At 38.3% G+C, this 20,652-nt stretch overlaps 1 protein-coding gene across 1 annotated transcript in view; it reads left to right on the forward strand.

Annotated features, from left to right (window-relative positions):
* Positions 1-20,652, forward strand: part of mmd (disintegrin and metalloproteinase domain-containing protein mind-meld) — a 937,314-nt gene that overhangs the window by 22,702 nt on the left and 893,960 nt on the right. Inside the window, exon 2 of the mRNA XM_089730674.1 lies at positions 6,821-6,880. Coding sequence (XP_089586800.1) covers positions 6,850-6,880 — 31 coding nt within the window. The 5' untranslated portion in view covers positions 6,821-6,849. The remainder of the gene's footprint in view (positions 1-6,820; positions 6,881-20,652) is intronic.

The raw sequence follows: 20,652 nt of genomic DNA on the forward strand, positions 1-20,652 counted from the left end.
TATACAAGAATGTTGTTTGTTTGTTAAAAAGCACCCACAATTATATAAATCGTATGGTGAGTACTGTCAATTTAATAAAAGATACCCTACTAAACTAATGTTACCTAATATAAATACTCGCTACTACCATACAAACTGTTATCCTATGACTATCAGAATATTTAATAAGATACCAAACAGCATAAGAGATCTTCCACTAACTCAATTTAAAAGAAAATTATAGTTATGGCTAATAGATAATGCTTATTATAGTGTCCAAGAATTTTTAAATGATAAGTGTTGTACATAATAAAATATTAGAATAAGAAGTGATAGAATGTAAAAATAGATAGATTTAGTAAATTTTGTGTTAGAATTAATATAAAAATAAGTTAAATTTTCGTATGCCTAAACAGGCGAAATATATGAAACTATGTCCTATATCCATAATATCTTGTAAACTATATTTCTGGCGAATAAAGATTTTCTTTCTTTCTTTCTTTCTTTCTTTCTTTAATAAAAAAGATACAAACGCAGTGAAAACAAGACCCTAATAAATAAACAAATGAGTAAATTTGAAAATTTAATTCCCGGTACATATTAAAAAAACAATTAAATTTAGAATTTATTGTCAGCCGTATCACTGCATAGTATAAAAAAAAGTCGCTTTCTCTGTCCCTATATCCCTATGTATGCTTAAATCTTTAAAACTACGCAACGGATTTTGATGCGGTTTTTTTTAATAGAGTGATTGAAGAGGAAGTTTTATATGTATAATAACATCCATTAAATAATGGAGAAATCAATAATAAATTACAGTTTCCGAAACGAAGCGAGGGCGGGTCGCTAGTATACCGCTATATACTCGTCGCTATATACGTTTCTAATGGCCAGTATTGTAAAATGGCAACTTCATAGGTTCAAAGACCAAATATTTATGTTGCGCTCTGTTAATACGCACTTTGATAATAATGATTTATTGAGAGACATATCAGAGCGCTCTTGTAATACCGTGATGTGAAGATTGTTTTAACATTTAATTAACCAATGGTAATAATAATAACTGATAAATTGCATTCTTGGTTTCAAAATAGCATAACTTCTGTTACTGTTAACAAATCAAACTAAATGGTCCGCACAAAACTCCTTTATTTGAAAATTAATTGTGTACACGATAAACGAATGTAATGACGCTGGAGGAAGAGGAAGAGAAAAAAAGCGCGGGGCTGTTTTTTGACAGATGTCAAATTCTAACGCGTTCCGATAAACGGTGTCTCATATCAAGTTGAATTAAATTAAACTAGAGGTCCCGCAGTAGGCGAAATTGGACTACAATTAATTTGTACACTATTATGATTGTATTTTATACTTCTATAATCACAAATTTCGCCAAGACTACACTATAAATATTATTAACAAAGACAAACAATATTTAATCTCAATTTGACAACGGACGTCAAGAACAAAAGTTTCATAATAAATAGTATGCATGCGTGTGTGCGTCAAATACATGGTATGTAGTGTGTGTAATGTTTTCTTTATGCATTTAATGTATCTTTTACGCATTATTTAAAAAAAATATATATTAGCGTTCTGCACTTCTTCTCTATATTCTCTATAAGTGTGGAAAATTTTATACTCTTCCGTCCGCGTAATTTTCGTAAAAAGGGATACAAAGTTTTTGCTTCACGTATTAATATATAGATAAAATCTTTCTTATCAGTTACAGTGCAACGCGTAAACCTGGAATAATATTTACCTATAAAATACACGTCGGTGTCTCAATATTTCAAGCGGAGGGTCGCGGAGCATAAAGAAGGTTTTCGCTTAATTAAACCATATCTTAATTGGAGTGGCGTCCGTTCCGACTCCCGTACGCGCTTCATGATAATTCACTAATTCATTATTCCAATAGTTTGTCCCCGAAAAGGTTGTGTCCGTTTAGTTCGCGTCTCGTGTTATTTAATATTGGTGAATACTGCAAATTTCTTAAAATCAATAAGCGCTTAATAAACGAAATTAGATCGTAATCACCGCAAGACTTAGATTCATTTTATATTTTTTTTAATTCGTGACTAAAAAAAACAAAGCTTTATTTCTAAATATTTACACAAAATATTATTTTAATAACCTAAAAGTACATATTATCCGCAACACGCTTCGTTCATTCAATTCATGTGATTCATTTTATGTGTAATGTTTTGTTGCTTTATTGAGATTTTGAGAAATACGTTTTTTGAATAACCTACACGTTATATATGTCAGTAACTGTCTAAGAAAAAATAATAAAATCGTTCCATGAACAGAATTTTGTGCTTAATTGTTTGTTATTTATCTGTTTGTCGGAGAAGCCACAATTATTAACACCATCGTCAGACATTTTAGGGGCGGATACGGTGATCGAGCTAAGAGAAATATTGAGTACACTAATCCCGTTTGTTGTCTTAGAATAATTTAGAAATCTTCTCTTGACGTTAGCAAACGATAACGAATGACAGTTCTTAGGACGGAAGCACCGCTCTTCAAGAAGGCTGGTTGGTAAGTGTGATGGCGTCTACGCACCTCCATCGACTAGGCTCTGTCGTAGCACGGAGTTAGCCGAGTTCCGACGACACCGCAATCGTGCTGCCATCTCTCGGGAATCGTGCTGCGTTTCGTTTAGCCACTAAACTAATGACCGCCTCCGATGTATTTATGTATGTAGTCTATATAGTTACTGCGATATTGGGGCCTATTCGTTCTAGTACTGAGTGAACATGATGTGGGTTGAGTAGGTATATGTCGGCTTTACGCCAGGGTTTTCACACCTTTTTTTATATATTTTTTTATTGCTTATATGGATGGACGGGCTCAAAGCCCACCTGGTGTTAAGTGGTTACTGGGGCCCATAGACATCTATAATGTAAATGCGCCATCTACTTCGAGACATAAGTTATAAGGTCTCAGATTTTATAGTTACAACTGCTGCCCCACCCTTCAAACCGAAACGCATTACGGCTTCGCGGCAGAAATAGGCGGGGTGGTGGTACCTACCCGCGCGGACTCAAAAGAGGTCCTACCACCAGTAAAAGACACAAATGATATTGTAATATCACACATAGTAGGCCAAGGCTATAAAACTCTGTTTCCAGTAATAACAGAGCTCCATATACAGTCGTCTGTGAACCGTTTTTAAAGAAAAAAATGAACCTAATCATTAAAATTGTTCCCTAATATTGAATGTATAATATTTTTTGTACAAATAACTTGTTCTCCCTAATCACAATTAATTGAGAAATCTTTTAATTGAAATACGTCGGCATTCAGAACGTCAATTGTATTTTAATTAGTATATTTTATTAATGAGTTCGCCTCCCCGGCAGTTCTAATATTGTTTATATTTTGATTAATTGCGAAAAGTTTAGTTTTCAATGAGTGCCGATGTTTATTTATTATTCAGACTGTTCTGCGGTTTGCTAATTAAAAAGTAAGGTAATTTAAATGGCCGAGATGATTAATTGTTCTTATAATTTTGAGTTGAGATCGTTTTGAAGTTCGGAAATGGAAAATTTGTTTGTAAGTTCGTGTGGATGGCTATTGGAGAGTGGTTCTTTGTAAAGCGGGTGATCTGTGTTCGGATCTGGTTCTCCCGAAGATTTTAAATTCACCGGAAAATATGAAAAACTATTGTTTCTTTTATTTTCCGTGGTGAGTCTCGCAGACTCTCGGAGATTTGAATATTTCACAGTTTCGCGGGAGTCTCGACCTGGACGCGCAGGACCGTATGTTGTGACGAGGCTCTGGGAGACCTGTGGTTGAAAGAGAGGGAGAGGGAATTATTAACATAAACGCACAAAAATAAATCTTACACTCATCATTATATGCTGAATGAGGTTTCTTGAATGATTAAAGAAAAAAAAAAGCATTTCCTTTACACGTTTTAAAAGCAAATCCTTCCACAGCAGAAACCCAAAGAAAATCGGCTGCACAGAACATGCGGTTTATGCTCATACAAAAAAATACAGACTGCCGCGACTCATCCCTGGGGGCTTACAAAACATTTCTTCCTACACTGTGCGGGAGGGCGCGATTCTTCGTTTTAAATCAATTCAATTTGTAAACGTTGTACGATTTATTCAATAGCTGATGTTGCTTAGGGCGAACGTGGCGATTTTTCTGGCGTCTCTCAGGCGAGGTCGTGGGCTTAAGAACGCTCATATAGTATACTAGCTTTTGCCTGCGACTTCGTCCGCGTGGAATAAATAGTTCACAAATAATGCTTTATTTTAGAACAAATATGGTTAGTATAAAAAACGTAACATATAGAGAATGCTGTTGCGGACTTTTTTTAGATCTTTTAAAGGGGAGCAATTCTGACATACATTATTATAGGGAAATGTTAACCGTTTCTGCAGCGCACGCAGCGGAAGCTCTCAAAATGGAAAAAAAACCCGATTTTGAAAATTCTTATTGGTGCTCCGCTTGTATTGTATCTTAGCGTGATGTTATAGAGCCTGTAGCCTTCCTCAACGAATAGGCTATCTAACACTGAAATAATTTGCGCTGAGATTAGCGCGTTCAAACAAAAACTTCAACTTTATAATATAATAGATATAGATGTTCAGCGAACCTGTTTGATCGTTTAAATCAATAAAATTAATCCTAATGGAATAACATCGCTCTGTGTCGCATCGTATCGTCGACAATCAGTCGGGCCAGGAGTTTAGATTGCTAAAACAGCGCCTTCTCTAACTTCAGCGAACAGTAATTCTAAACAGAAAATTGAGAACTTTTTCTTATTCACACTAATTATGATAAAAAACACTAATAGAACGATTATTTTCAGTTAATTGAAAATTGTTTATTTTATATTGTTTTGTTAGGGAAGTGGTGCTAATTATCTTGAGTCCTTGTTGTGAGAGGTGAACATTAGAATCCTCCAGAATTTGGCGAGGTTCAGACCTGATTAGTATGACTTTTTCTCCCCTACCTATTTGCTTGTAGCCTAAGAGACTATTCATGCTTTGCACGGATGGGTATGTGAGCTCACGGGCTCAACCTGAGAGAATTTGCTAAAACTAGCCCTAGCAAGAGCCGTGCGTCGCAGAATCTACCACCGGATCGGAATTGCGACCCACTGAGAAGATCCGGCGAGAAACACAACGACTTCTACGGCTTAATCACGTATTTATTTACATTTTGTATTTACCTGCGTTCCGAATGCCTTCCATGATGATGAATCTTCTTATCGTGAAGACAAGTCAAACAAATTGTCAAACCTTAATATTCTGCGGTAAGCCGAGATGAACACAATAAGAATTATTTTTTGACAAATCATAAGGACGTAGTTAGTGTAACATTAAAGTTTTCACGTCTTAGATGGAAAAATAATGAAAAAAATAGCGCTAGTTTTCTTGAGGCATGCTTGATTATTGCGCAGGCTTATTGCCTACGTTCACACAAGGTATTTTGTGGCAGACAGAGGTATGACGTGTCCATCTATCAGTACGAATGGAGATCTGGCGGGCTAAAAGGCAAGCCGCATACCATATTTCATACCAAGACAACCTAACAAAGACATACATCGTCTGTACATACGTTTACCAACAAGGCATCACATGGTCCACGTCGTGTTTACGACCTCTTGAATAAAACTAGTCCTCGATGCCACTAAAATTTGTTTCATGCTCGTTTATTTGAACGTAAAAATTTAACTTTTACGATTCGCGCATTCGAGAACGCTGCTCTGACGATGTAAAAATAATTATATTGGCTATCAAAGTCCGTTTGGCTTCTTACAATTGAAATTTAACTGCAGTTGAGCATTTGTTTTATTGAAAATTATTATCGCACTCGCCAGCGTGTTTAACGACCTATATCTTTTAAGCTATTGCATAACTTCTATCGCGGGCCTTGAGCGCGGCGCCTGAATCAAGAAATTCCGTAACGAAAATAACCTGACATCCCCACTACGCCTACTATGTAGCTCGCGTTCAACACATTCACACGTTGCGCTGGTGTAGTATTTGTGAATAAGCGCGCGGCGTGACGTCGCACTGCATGAGCATCATGAAAAGTCTGCCCATCTCTCTCTCACGTGGTCTAGCTTATGAGTATGAAGGGGACAGTTAATGTTTTGCTTTTGTTAATGTTTATAAATATAGCGTGGTCTTGTTTTATTATTGTTTTAATATTAAATTATTATTGTCTAATTGTAATTGCATAAGTTGATAAAAAATGCTTTGCAATAGCTTTACCGCGGCAGTCCTCGAGTGCTATACGTCTTTTATTTAGCTTTGCGTAAAACTGCGATTGAGGAGTGCTTATACCTATTATTAGCGTAGCACGATGGTTGGAGCCAATATGGTGCTAAGTGGTTCGGAGTCCATTAACATCGCAACGTGAACGCCGTCTTCCGTTTTGAAACGCGTAGCTAAAATCGAAATTGTAGGACGGCTACCCACCATTCAAAATGGAACGCTCACCAACACGTGTTAGACACGTGTTTATTTGGTAGTTTGGTATCTGTCTGCGAGATTAGAACATTCGCATCTTTGATCCGAAGAACATCGAGTGTCATATCGTTTTTTTTTAGATGGGTGAACGAGCTCACGGCCCACCTGGTGTTAAGTGGTTACCGGAGCCCATAGAATGCCACCACCCACCTTGAGGTATGAGTTCTAAGGTCTCAGCTTTTACAGTATAACGGCTGCCCCACCCTTTAAACCGAAACGCATTACTGCTTCACCGTGCGGACTCGCAAGACGTCCTACCATCAGTAATGGTATTATAATGGTTTGTGCGCCGATGTCTTTAACACTTCAGTGTTGTTTATTTATGTTTTGTTTTTTTGTTTTTGCAGGATTCGTTTTACAATAATGCGGTAGTCAAATGGAGTCTAGCTTTAGCGATACGGAAGCCGGTGAGTATTAGATTTGTTTATCTATCTAGAATAGTGACGTGATTATTTTTGTTACGTACCATCCGTTTGAGAAATCGATGTTTTGGGAAAGGGTAATTCGATGTCAACACGGGGCAGTCGTACTATAGACCGAAGATTTAGAGCTCCTGTCTAAAGCAAGTTGAAGGCATTTAAATTGTTGATGTCTATGGTCTGATAGGTCATGAGCTCGTCCATTCGTCTCAGGCTTACAGTGCGACAGCTGCCCCACCCTTCAAACCGAAACGCATTACTGCTGAAATAGGCAGGGTGTTGGTACCTAACTGTGCAGGACAACGAGACGGCCTTCCAGAAGTGGTAGGTAGATGGTAGGGTGTCTTATGTAACTAATATCTAATTGCGTTTAATGAAAAAGTTAAAGTAATCTATCGACCGAAGTTCATTGATAATATCTCGACAGGAATTAAGGGACTTTGTTTTCGACAATGATTTTAATTTACTTGTTTAGGAGAATTGTAGACGGTAGCGGCTTTAATTCAATCACAGCGGCCCGTCTACGTCAAAAAATACTGTTATAGAAGGTGAACCATGAGCATTCGTGAGCAGACTTCTCGTAGTGTTAAACTTTAAGGAAAAACTAAAAACATCGTACGCCCCCATTCTCGAATCTACGACCTATTGACTAGCAGGCACGGCGAGTGTGTCTTCTTAAAGCTTTGAGTCGTCATACGGCCTATCTAGTGGGGGTAGTTGTCAATGGGCATCAGCAATGCCAGGGGTAAAGCCAAACCGCAGGCTACTGCTGAGGATTCTAACCAAAGACCGTTTGATAAAGGTCTGGGAAACACCGTGAAAGGCCTCGCCTGGACGTCAAGGACTCCAAGGACGAATGTCTACAAAGCAATATCTACGAGCACAGCTTAAGTGGGCGATCTATACGTCTGTCTACGTTGTCAATGAAAATAATAAATTTTGGAACATCACCGTTCGAGATGGTTCCATTATGACCTGGAGTTGTATAAGGGCTATTTCTCCGAACATAGCGGCGCTACGGGCAGGGAGCGGCCAGTAAATCAAGCCCTCCCTCGAACATGGACGTTATATAGATTTAACGAGCCTCGTTGTTTACAACATTTAAGAAAATACTTTCTAGAATAAATCCAAAATACGATTTTAATGTATTTTTTTAATGCTTATAGGGGTGGACCAGCTCACAGCCCACCTGGTGTTAAGTGGTTACTGGAGCCCATAGACATCCACAACGTAAATGCGTCACTCACCTTGAGATATAAGTTCTAAGGTCTCAGTATAGTTACAACGGCTGCCCCACCCTTCAAATCGAAACACATTACTGCATCACGGCAGAAATAGGAAGGGCGGTGGTACCTACCCGTGCTGACTCACAAAAGGTCCTACCACCAGTAAATACAAAACACACACATATATTGGTTGTCAAATATTTACGCGAGTGTTCAGAAATTTATTTTGTGTAAACTAAAGAATATATATCAGTTACGATACACCTGGATTCTGCTGCTTTAATTGTAAAGTGATATTTAGCTTAGCTACATGGCATAATACATTATTAGTTATTCGCTACGAAGTTCGACGGGTTAGCTAGTACCAAATAAAACGGACCTTTAATTACAGAGATAAATGTCGCGTATTAAACAAAATGTCGCTCAGACCAATAAATAGCCTTCACCTTCGATAGACCTATCTTTTAAGACAGCTATTTACATTGGGAAATTGGTATTCCAAATTCGAATATATCGTCCTTGGACCAATACAAAGCGTGCGGACTTTGATGGATTGGCTGGTGTCGGTCACGGCGCGTGTGCGGAGATTTTACTCAACCGTCCGAGATTCATATGAAGATTATCGTGCATTCATCGTGTTTTAATAAGTACGAATAATTATATGCGTCATTTGTTACGGCGTGATGCTCGTGTTTAGGACGACGATTTATTTTTCTTCTTTTTATTGCCTTATTAGGCAGACGAGCGTGCAGTCCACCTGATAGTGAGTGGTTACCGTCGCCCATGGACTTCAGAAAATCCAGGGACAAAGCCAAGCTGCCATCTGCAGTTAAAGCTGTTTAACTTGGGCTAATCTATTGGAATGGTGATACGTGAAGCTGCAGTCAATTAAAACTATAGTGTGACGTAAAAATAAATGTATCGATGATAATAAGGCATAGGATTTAGAAAGATACGGCATTATTTAAGGATTAAAATGAACCCTTTTTATTTATTTTTTTATTGCTTAGATGGTTGGACGAGCTCACAGCCCACCTGGTGCTAAGTGGTTACTGGAGCCCATAGGCATCCGCAACGTAAATGCGCCACTCACCTTGTGATATAAGTTCTAAGGTCTCAAGTATAGTTACAACCTTCAACAACAAGTTTGAACCTTCGAATACAAGGGTTTAAATCTAGAAATGTTGGTGGTGGAAACAATCTATTTATCTCTATACGTCTCGTAACATAAGCACAATTGCAAGAAATTTCGATGCTACCAAAAATATTCGTAAAAAACTACTTTTAAATACTCCCCCGAATTCGTGGGAGGGGGGCCGCGAGCTATGGCATCGGAACCTTCAATCAATCACCGACTGACATAATGACGTCATCCATTATCAATTATTGACAGAGCACAGGGATCGGATGCCGGCGATTTTCCAAGTTTTCTGCCTGGAGGGATATAAGACATGAAGGTTTTAGATTTGTTATAAAAATGTTATCGGCGTGGATCAGGCTTTCCCAAACATAAAGCCCCGCAAACTATCATCGTACTTTCCTAAAACGAAAAGTTAAGTGAACAAGACAAGAGTTTAAGTGAACAACACCAACAAGATATTCAAATATATAATTATACAGTATTTCGAACTGAAAATATGTTTTTTAAGGGATTTTTTGACCTGGTAACGAAGACCTTTAGGTCATGTCTTATTTAAATTTTTTAATAATAATATATGGAGTGAAGTGAAGATGATTAATTTGAGACATTAATCAACTGGGATGAAATTAAATGAAATGAGATGATTAAGGTTAAACATTCGTATTCATTGATTTAGAAGGTTTTTTTAAGCCTTTTTTTATTGCTTAGATGGGTGGACGAGCTCACAGCCCACCTGGTGTTAAGTGGTTACTGGAGCCCATACACATCCACAACGTAAATGCGCCACTCACCTTGAGATATAAGTTCTAAGGTCTCAGTATAGTTACAACGGCTACCCCACCCTTCAAACCGAAACACATTACTGCTTCACGGCAGAAATAGGCAGGGCGGTGGTACCTACCCGTGCGGACTCACAAGAGGTCCTACCACCAGTAAGCCCTGAGGTAACTCGACCTTTTAATCTGTGTTAGCTGTAATAATAATCACCAATAAAATGGGAAGATTTTATAAGACTTAAATAAGACCTTTTGAACAAACCCGATAAGCAATGTCTTGTGGTTTTGATACTTACTAGTGGTCCCCTGGTAGTTGAAACTCGACTATAATTAATTGAAATTATAAGCTTGTACAGTATTATGGTTCTATTGTCAAAGACTATTATACTTCTACATATAATCACAGATTTCGTCAAGACTACACTTTAGACAAATATTAATAAAAACTAACAATATTAATCTATTCTCAATTTGACCACAGACCACAGATTGTTTGATAATAAACAAAAATATGCTTGCGTGTGTGTCAAATACATGGTAATGTGTGTAATGTTTTTTTAATTGATTTAATGTATTTTTATGCATAAGTAAAAAAAATTAACATTCTGCACTTCTTCTCTATATTTTCTATTAGTATGGGAAATTTCATACTCCTTTGACTGCGAAATTTTCGTAAAAAGGGGTAAAAAGTTTTTCTTTCACGTATTAACATATAGATATCATATGGTATGATTACCAAGGTGGGTGGGGCATTTACGTTGTGGATGTCTATGGGCTCCAGTAACCACTTAACACCAGGTGGGCTGTGAGCTCGTCCACCCATCTAACCAATAAAAAGATATACTAAACGATGAATTATGAAACCAATAACATTAAAACAATGGAATGGAACAAAACACACCTCAACACTGCATTTTCACTATAAAGTCTCTTCCGTTATTAATTTTCATAGAGAAATGAATTTAAAAAAGGTATCGGTGTGACCAATAATTAAAACGAAGTAACTTTACGTATAATTCTAGTGGATTGGCAGCCCTCGCTCGTGGAGGTAAAATCGATTGATCATAAGTTCGGAAACACTATATTCATGGTAATCTAAGTTCGGTAACGTAACTTGCGCTAGATAATTACACACGAATAGTTGCACGCTTAATTATTTCTTGGTTTTGTTTGCAAATTAACTTGGTATAGGCAAATGGTTTTCGGCAAAATCGCTGGAGTTAAGACGTATATAGGTCGAAGGATTAACTTGGTTATTGTTATATACTGTAACTCACGGTACCGCTAGTTGAGCACGAATTGGCGGTAAAAAGTGCCGCACTCTGAATGCCGTCACTCTTTTTAACACAGAGCCTTTATCTCTGCAATATTTATCCAATAAACTATAGCTATCTCCCTTTTATATCACTTAGTTTCAGGACTTTCAAGATAGGGTATTAAGGTATCTTAAAGTCTTCATCGCTTTATTCATCTATACTAATATTATAAAGAGGAAAGATTGTTTGTTTGTTTGTTTCGAATAGGCTCTGAAACTACTGGACCGATTTGAAAAATTCTTTTTCCATTAGAAGCCGACATTGTCCCTGATGAACATAGGCTACTTTTTTAATTTTTTTTTTTTTTTTTTTGGTTTCATGTTTCCGAAGCGAAGCGAGGGCGGGTCGCTAGTTATTTTTAAGTATATACTGCGGTTTTCTATTTGATATAAAAGTAACAGTCGCCGACGTAAAATATGTTTGGGCTCTATAGTTTCGACCTGGTATAGGACCATTCCGTCCGCTCCCGTGGTAAATTAAGTAAATATATTCACTGGTAAACACGCTATATCTCTCAGTGTCATGGTGTGTTGCGATCTCTAACCAGTGATTACTGGTTTGGTGATGTGGTTCATGGCTCATAGAGGCAGGTACAATTACTTTGCTTATTTTTGTCGCGATGCGGTAAATGATCTCGGTTTTTTTTTATTGCTTAGTTGGGTGGGTGGACGAGCTCACAGCCTACCTGGTGTTAAGTGGTTACTGGAGCCCATAGACATCCACAACATAAATGCGCCACCCACCTTGAGATATAAGTTCTAAGGTCTCAAGTATAGTTACAACGGCTGCCCCACTCTTCAAACCGAAACGCATTACTGCTTCACGGCAGAAATAGGCAGGGCGGTGGTACCCATCCGCGCGGACTCACAAGAGGTCCTACCACCTGTGATTACGCAAATTATAATTTTGCAGGTTTGATTTTTATTACACGATGTTATTCCTTCACCGTGGAAGTCAATCGTGAACATTTGTTGAGTACGTATTTAATTAATGTTTAAAGAGCACCGCTTACAATACCATTGATATTTCTATCTCATTTCGGAAGGTGGATGCCATCATTCATACGGTGTCTATGGGATACTTTACATCACATGGATTGTGAACTGTTTGACTATATATGCGATAAAAAAACACTTTTATCTCTCAGTCTTAAATGGGATTTTGGGTCTTTCTAGGCTCTCTATATTCCCTGAGGAATGTTCTGGGAAACTGTTGGAGATGACGCATCATTTTCTTTCATAATTGCACTGTGTAGAGCGCTTTAATATGTCGTTCTTCTAACGTGCTTCTAGGATAGTCTTCTGCGGGAGGTAATATCCAAGAGATGGATATGCTCGGACGCCTTAATGAAAAGGTCCTTAGATAAAATTAAATCATGGGGTTTAAATTTAAAAAAAAAAATGACGCATAACGTTTCGTCAGCGCTGTCAACTGTCAAAAGTCGAAAAATGATACACGACATTACGTGTCTAAGAAATGTTTTCGAGTTGTTGTCTCACGTACAGCCGTTGGCGAGATGAAATAGCGGTTGGCACGTAACAATGTAGCGGCGCCCTTTGTCTCCGTGTGATTAATGTGCTCCTTCGAGATCCGCCTTCCTGCATCCGAAGGCGGTTCGGCCACTACGTGTGTGAACTTGAGACTTTTAGCATTAATAGTAATTATGATTGCAATGTTAGGTGTCCTTGAATTTGTTTATTTTAAAATGAAGTTTGTAGTAGCTGAATGCGTTCCAGAAATGCGTTCAGAATTTGCAGTTTAGGTCGAGGCTGCTGAGATTTTATGTTTAGCATTATCCACCACTTCAGAAGTAGTTTTTTTTGTAAAAATATAATTTTTTAGATTGCTTAGATGGGTTGACGAGCTCACAGCCCGCCTGGTGTTAAGTGGTTACTGGAGCCCATAGACATCTACAACGTAAATGCGCCACCCACCTTGAGATATAAGTTCTAAGGTCGCAAGTATAGTTAAAACGGCTGCCCCACCCTTCAAACCGAAACGCATTACTGCTTCACGGCAGAAATAGGCAGAGTGGTGGTACCTACCCGTGCGGATTCACAAGAGGTCCTACCACCAGTAATTAGGCAAATTATAATTTTGCGGGTTTCATTTTTATCACACGATGTTATTCCTTCACCGTGGAAGTCAATCATGAACAATTTTTGAGTACGTATTGTTATTGTATAGTTATTGGCGAAATCTTCCAAAAATCTCTCAAGTCCGCAGCGTCAGTGATCTCTGTATCGTAATGCCAGCAAAACATGTTTACCGGAACACGAAGCGGTGCCCTCGCTGAGAACTGTAACACTCTAGTGATTTTAAAAGCTTGCATTATTTAATATTTATTGTCAACGGCTTAAAGCATCATTAGATGATTTTAATAATATAAGTTCAGTTTTCGGTTTTAAATTTTATGAATAAATTGTCAACTTGGTAGTTTTAGTGGACGCGAGAAACTAAAATAATATAAAATATAATTATTATTTTTTAAAAAACAAACAAGTAATGCTTTAAAACAAGAATTGATTGTTCATGAGGATTTGGGTCAAAAATTTATCAGATTTAGTTTTTTTTTTGTTAGACTATGGTTTGTAACTTGAGGTAGCTTGTAGCAGAAAGTTAGCCCGCAAAATTATAATTTGCGTAATTATTGGTGATAGGATGTCTTGTGAGCCCGCACGGGTAAATACCACCACCCTGCCTATTTCTGCCGCGAAGCAGTAATGCGTTTCGGTTTGATGGACGGCAGTCGATGTACTATGAAAAATGTGAGACCTTAGAAACCATGTCTCAAGGTGGGTGGCGGCGTATACGTTGTAGATGTCTATGGGCTCCGGTAACCTCTAACGCAAGGTGAGCCGTGAGCTCGTTCATTTATCTAAGTAATAAAAAACGTAGATTCACCGAACATGCCAGAATTAGTATTAGACGAACAAACAATCATTCTATTTCTTTCACACGCTTTTACTAGCTCAGCCTGTATCTATTCGTATAAATGTGACAGAATTTTTAAATGTAATTTTCACCAACTTTGGAATCTTCGATTAACTTGAAAAGTTCGCACACATATCAAAAATCGACGATATCATCATCATTATCCTGCCCTTCTCCCAGTCACCTGGGTCGGCGCAACATGTTTCTCCTTCCATACTCTTCTATCATATACCATTTCTTCGCTCACTCCCCTCTTACCCATATCGTCTTTCACACAATCCATCCATTTCTTCTTAGGTCTACCTCTTCCTCTATATCTTCCACATTCATAGTTAACACTCTCTTACCAACCTCATTTTCATTTCGTCTCATCACATGTCCATACCATCCCAAACGCGCACTCCTCAGTTTCTCTGTCACAGGTACCACTTTCAGACTTCCTCTAACATATTCATTCGACGATAATATACTTGATTTTATTATTTTGGCCCAATAATTGATCAGGGGATGCGGGATGAAAGATATGGATTATATTTCATTTTTAGTTCGGTTTACTATTGAAGTGTGTATAATTGTTTAATTAACAATATTTACTTAGTTGAAGACAGAAGGTCTCAATTCCAGGTCCTTTAAAGTAACATAATTATTCTTTAAAATTATTTAGAATTTGAGTACCTTTTACTATAGAAAGTTGAATAGTGGAAGGAAACCACGTGGATCTAGAACATCCCAATTTATTAATGCAATTAAAATTTTGATTAATTGATAAATCGAATCAGTGGATCATTTTTTATAAGTATAATATAATAACTTGGGGCCGGAATCACGCATTGTCATCTGATCAAATTAGGATTTCCTGTGTTATGGCTACCGGAAACTGACATACATACTTATATACGTTTAAATACATATTATATAGATAGTAAACACCCAGTAAAAGAGCAAACAAAACTGTTCATTACACGAATGATTGCCCGACGTGGGAATCGAACCCACGACCCTGGGGTCGCTAGCTACTGCACTACCGGGTCAGTCTGTCTTAGAGCTGTTAGTTACTAAGCATGGATTGAACACACTAAACAACCAATTCGTCCTTTTGACAAGACCGTCCGATCCTTATCCTGACGCAGAACCCGGAGGAGCCGGGGTAGTAATACAAATCAAGTGATAGCCGTCCAAAGAGGCCGGAATCATAGTGCCATTTTGTGAAATGTCTCGTCCTAATTAACAGCTCAAACGGGACAGTCCCGTAATACGTAACACACATTAATGACTAATAGCACACACAATTATTAAACATAATTATCAGTTGTCGCGAATTGTACGTTAAAACAATGGGCGTTCATCAGTTTCGCTACAACGCGCTCTCTAATCCGCCTGTATTGTCCGTCCTGACATAATTTAGCGTACCACGCCACGTACCGGGAATGGCGAATAATTGTTTACATAATTTTTAGGTTCGTTATATATGCATTACGTTGTATTGATATTATTTTGGTTTAAAGGGAAATCTGTGTACAATGAAGACGATTACTGGGTTAGAAATACGAATGTATCTATGTTTTTGTAGATGTCATAGCCTAAAGGATAATACGCTCGGTGCATTCGTATCTAGTAATGGTATTCGAATCCCGCAGGCGGATACCAATTTTTTTAATGAAATACGTACTTAACAAATGTTCATGATTGACTTCCACGGTGAAGGAATAACGTCGTGTAATAAAAATGAAACCCGCAAAATTTTAATTTCGATAATCTTATTTCTGTCGTGAAGCAGTAATGCGTTTCGGTTTGAAGGCAGCCGTTCTATTGTTACTAAAACTGAGACCTTTTATTAAACTCATGTCTTAAAGTGGGTGACATCATTTACGTTGTAGATGTCTATAGGCTTCGGTAGCCACTTAATACTAGGTGGGCCGTGAGCTACTTCACCAATCTAAGCAATAAAAAAATACTGCTGTTGTACTCGTCAATTCGTAAAGTAGAAATAAGAGTTTGATAGCTCTCTCACGACACATATTGTACTATACCATATATTATCCACCGATTTCATTCAAGGAAACACGTTCAGCTGTCTTGATATATAGAACCAAAGCCTCAAATGTGCTAAAATCTGTATCTCTCATGTGTATCAGGCTTAGACATTTATACTCTCAGATTTTTAGTTCATAATTCAAATCGTGGATTATGTTGCTTCGTATCGCAGTCCGTCGGATTAAAAGGACAGGATGACATACCGACAGTATTAGCAATACGGCTTAACCGCACTGACAGTCAACTGACAGTTGCCTTGCGAGATTGTGTCGTCAATGCGCAACGTAATCAGCCCGCTGAGTTTCTCACCAGATCTTATAAGCGGGTCGCGGTTCCGATCCGGTAGTAGATTAATTCGGGAGACAGCTGCTCTTGAGTTCTTAGATCTCTTTTAGAGATTAGGTGGAGATCGGACGTCGGGTGAGAGAGTGCATAGGGGAGTCGTTTGGTGGGTAGGGCCCTTAAACATCCTTGAACCCGCGGTCTGTTCTGAACACCTGCAGACTGTCAAGTCCTACATACCCCGCGCGCACCCTAGGCGCGGAAGCCTTACATGAGGCTCAGCCCCCTGTCGGAAAAAAGGTCTCTTTTGGGAGTCGCTCGGGTAGCTGTAAGTAAATTCGATCACTCCTGGCTGCGCCCTTGCTCACTCACCTGTCCTGGTGAAACTTTAAAGACCTCGGGGACACCAGTAATCCTTTCTTCTTAAAAAAAAGCGCAACGCAAATGCAGACACGACACGATATTTCTGTCAAGCGCATAAATACAGCAATGTAATAGATACAGCCACAGATGGTAAATGCTCGAAGCTGCAAACTGTGATTATGGTTGCTCAGCACCAAATTTGAGTTTAAATTTCATTAGAATCCAATAGCAATCTTACTCCACAACAGGTTCACACTTGGGTAAAAATCTTTAGGGTAAGAATTCGGCTTGTATTAAAGCAAAATCAAAATCTTAATGTGTCGCAAGGACGCGGGTGTTCGGGATTGAGGATACCGGAGCAGCGATACTGTAATTTAGTAGCTTGTGCTGTGAATCAAATATTGTCATTTAATATTGCAATAGTATAAAGCATCAGGATATGTGTTTGTTTCTTCTTCTTGGTCGAGTCGATTGTAACTGACACACTTTCGCCATAAAACTTGGTTCATCGCATTCCTCAGGATGTTTTAGAATTTTTAAGATGGCTCTTTGCCTTTGACTTGATCGGTCATATGATAAATGCCGTGTAAATAGTTGTTGGATGTGTGTCATATCCACACTTAGCGATAGTTACAGCAAAATATGGCTTGATTCAACTGGTATTCCACACTTAATGAGACCTTCGTAACTTTTTTGAAGAGCTTATAGTTTGTAATTACGTAATAAACGGTATTACATCATGAGCGATATTGAATTTCAATGTGTAAAGAATCTTACCAAGTAAGTCTCGTGTTTATAAATGTAAAAAAATGGAACAACTTTAGTTGGCAATACTACAATTAAAATTTCATCTATTCCAAAAACATTTGCCCAATTAGCCACGGAACCGATTAAACAAAACCGATTCATTGAGCTTACCCCAAGGCTACACCCCTAGGGGGCTGGTGCAGCAATTGTTTTTTTTTTTCATTCTCCTCTGTCAGCCGTCATCTTAACACTCACCCTCTTTCTCTCATATCGCCATTCACATACTCCATCCACGTCTTCTTCGGTCGACCATTACCTTGCACTCCTATTTCCATACATCTCCTAGTTACATGCATCTCCTCTCTACGCATACCACGCTAACCGACCGGTCTTTAATTTTGAAGTCACTGGGGCTAATCTCACACTTCTTAATATACTTTCCCTATATACTACTTGACAAATAAAATCAGCTCAGCTGTGTATAAAATAATAATTAAAAAGAGTGCAATTATCGAATCAAATCACCAGAACCATCATGTAAATTAGTTTCAAAATAGGGTAATTGGGTTTAACATTAGCTAGTAGCTTTGACGTCACAAAGCGTCGCATCACTACTGTACAAAAGGTTTACGAGCGCCCTATGATTTATTCCCTTTATTCGCTTGCGTCTGACATTGAGTGAAGGTATGAAAGGCGCCAGCCCACGGCTAAATTTGCAGGCTCCATGTTATTTTACGTGATCTTATATTTTAAATGAACAATATAAACCGTAAATTTCGTTTGAAATGTTTCATTGGGTTTCGATGCTTGAATTTCAATTACTTTTTATTAGTTCTCGGGGCGTTTAAATTTATAGTTTGATAGGTTTTTATTAATTTGTTTAGCGTGTTCTTTGTATTTTTCGTGTTTGTTATTTTTCCAAACAAAAAAATTACCTTTACAGGTTGTGTTTAAGTTTCGTTTTTTATTTGTATAGACAGGTGAACAAATTCACGAACCCGGTATATTGTTGGTTACAGAAGCCCAGAGACATTACAAAATGAATGAGGAATGAGGCCGATGTCTTTTTTACTGATGGTAGGACCCCTTCTGAGTCCGGTGATCCACCCTGCTTATTTATGCCGTGAAGTAGTAATGCGTTTCGGTTTGAAGGGTCGGGTAGCCGTTGTAACTATACTGAGACCTTTAGAACTTGTATCTCAAGGTGTGTGGCGCATTTACGTTGTAGATGTCTATGGGCTCCAGTAACCACTTAACACCAGGTGGGCTGTGAGCTCGTCCACCCATCTAAGCAATAAAAAGAAAAAAAAATATTGTATAGTATAACGGCTAACTTTCAAGCAGGAATGGTTGATGTTATGTTACTAATGTTGATAGGACGGTGCTACCTTTCAGTAGCAGGGTGCAGTTGACGTAATTACCACGCTTTTACTAGCTTGGTATGTTACATTTTTAAGCTTCATGAACTTCGGCATGAAACAGCGTCTGTTTTTCATCAGTACAGGCTAGGATGGTAGCTTTTCGGATGCGTTTCACGACGAGATAACCGCCCGTGGAGTACCTTGTCGTGCAAGGAAGGGAGACGGTCAAGGCCGTTCCGTAGTTTTCAAAGCGATGGTCATACCTTATCAGTACTGCAGTCGGAGGTCCCTTAAATGAGTGCAACAGATTGACCGCGAGGCGGGAGACATGTGGTAAGACGCGTCATATCTACCCCCCATGACCACGTAATGATCACGAATAGTCTGCCACGATTGAAACGATAAGAACAAGCACGAACGTTTGCTGTGTCTTGATTTTTTTTTTAAATATAATGTGTAATAAGTATCTTAATTTATCTTATAATAAGTATATTTAACGTGACCCTCAAGTGGTTGGATTAACTTTGTTTGTGCAATACGTCAAGGATCTAATATCCTAACCGAGATAGACAGGATAAAATAAAGGACAGGATAAAAAATATTATTAGTTCACTTTCGTATTTAAGAATGTTTCCTCTGTTTTATGACATGAAATAAATAACTTTGTTCACCGATATTTTGTGAGTAGTGTTAATGCACGATCAGCCGCCGGGTACTGCAAAGGTTCAGTGTTCTTTTGTGGCTCTCTGATATTCAAGGGACATGTGTGTCGGTGACGTGTGACACCAGGATTGGGGGCTTGAATTTTCATACGGCTTTGTAAAAACGTGTAACTATTTCGAAGCATATTCCAGCCGAAGCCGTCTTTTGAAACCTTGAATCGCGTTTCGTAATTAACGCTTATAGTCTTTCACGATGAATGAATAAAAATCGGTTCCGTAAAAATTATAATTTGTGTATTTCTGGTGTTGGGAGGCCGCAGGCTAATTATCATCCGACTATTTCGGCTAGGAAGCAGTAATTCAATAAGAATTCCCAGCAAACCAATAAACTAAGAGAAATTGATCTGACATTTTAAATTGAGTGGCTCTATTCGCCTTGTTGATGTCTTTAGGCCCCATTAACCACATAATACCAGGTGGGTTATGAGTCTACGCTCTAGCCGCAATAAAGACTTACTATAGATATTAATGTTCACTATACTGACTTTCTTTTTATGGTATTTTCTATGTTTCACTTACGGTTTATGCTTTTTTTGTTTTATTTACATTTCATCATCATCATCAGCCCACAGACGTCCTCTGTGGACATAGGGCTCCCCCAAGGTCTGCCATAATGACCAGTTCTGCTCAGCCCACATTGTCAAGCTATTATTTGAATTTAAGCCAAGCACAACCACTCGATATGAATACTGTTACGCTGGTCAGAGTAACGCCATCTGTCGTCGATAGGTAGAAACGAATATCAAAAAGCACTAGTAATATCGAGAGCGCTCGAGAAGTGTAACGCCATTTATTATCAATTAGCGGAAACACACATCGAAACGACTACTCTTGCCGGGAAGGTTCTCGATAATTGTA

The sequence above is a fragment of the Bombyx mandarina genome, chromosome 10, assembly GCF_030267445.1.
Source record: "Bombyx mandarina strain Sakado chromosome 10, ASM3026744v2".
NCBI lineage: Eukaryota > Metazoa > Arthropoda > Insecta > Lepidoptera > Bombycidae > Bombyx > Bombyx mandarina.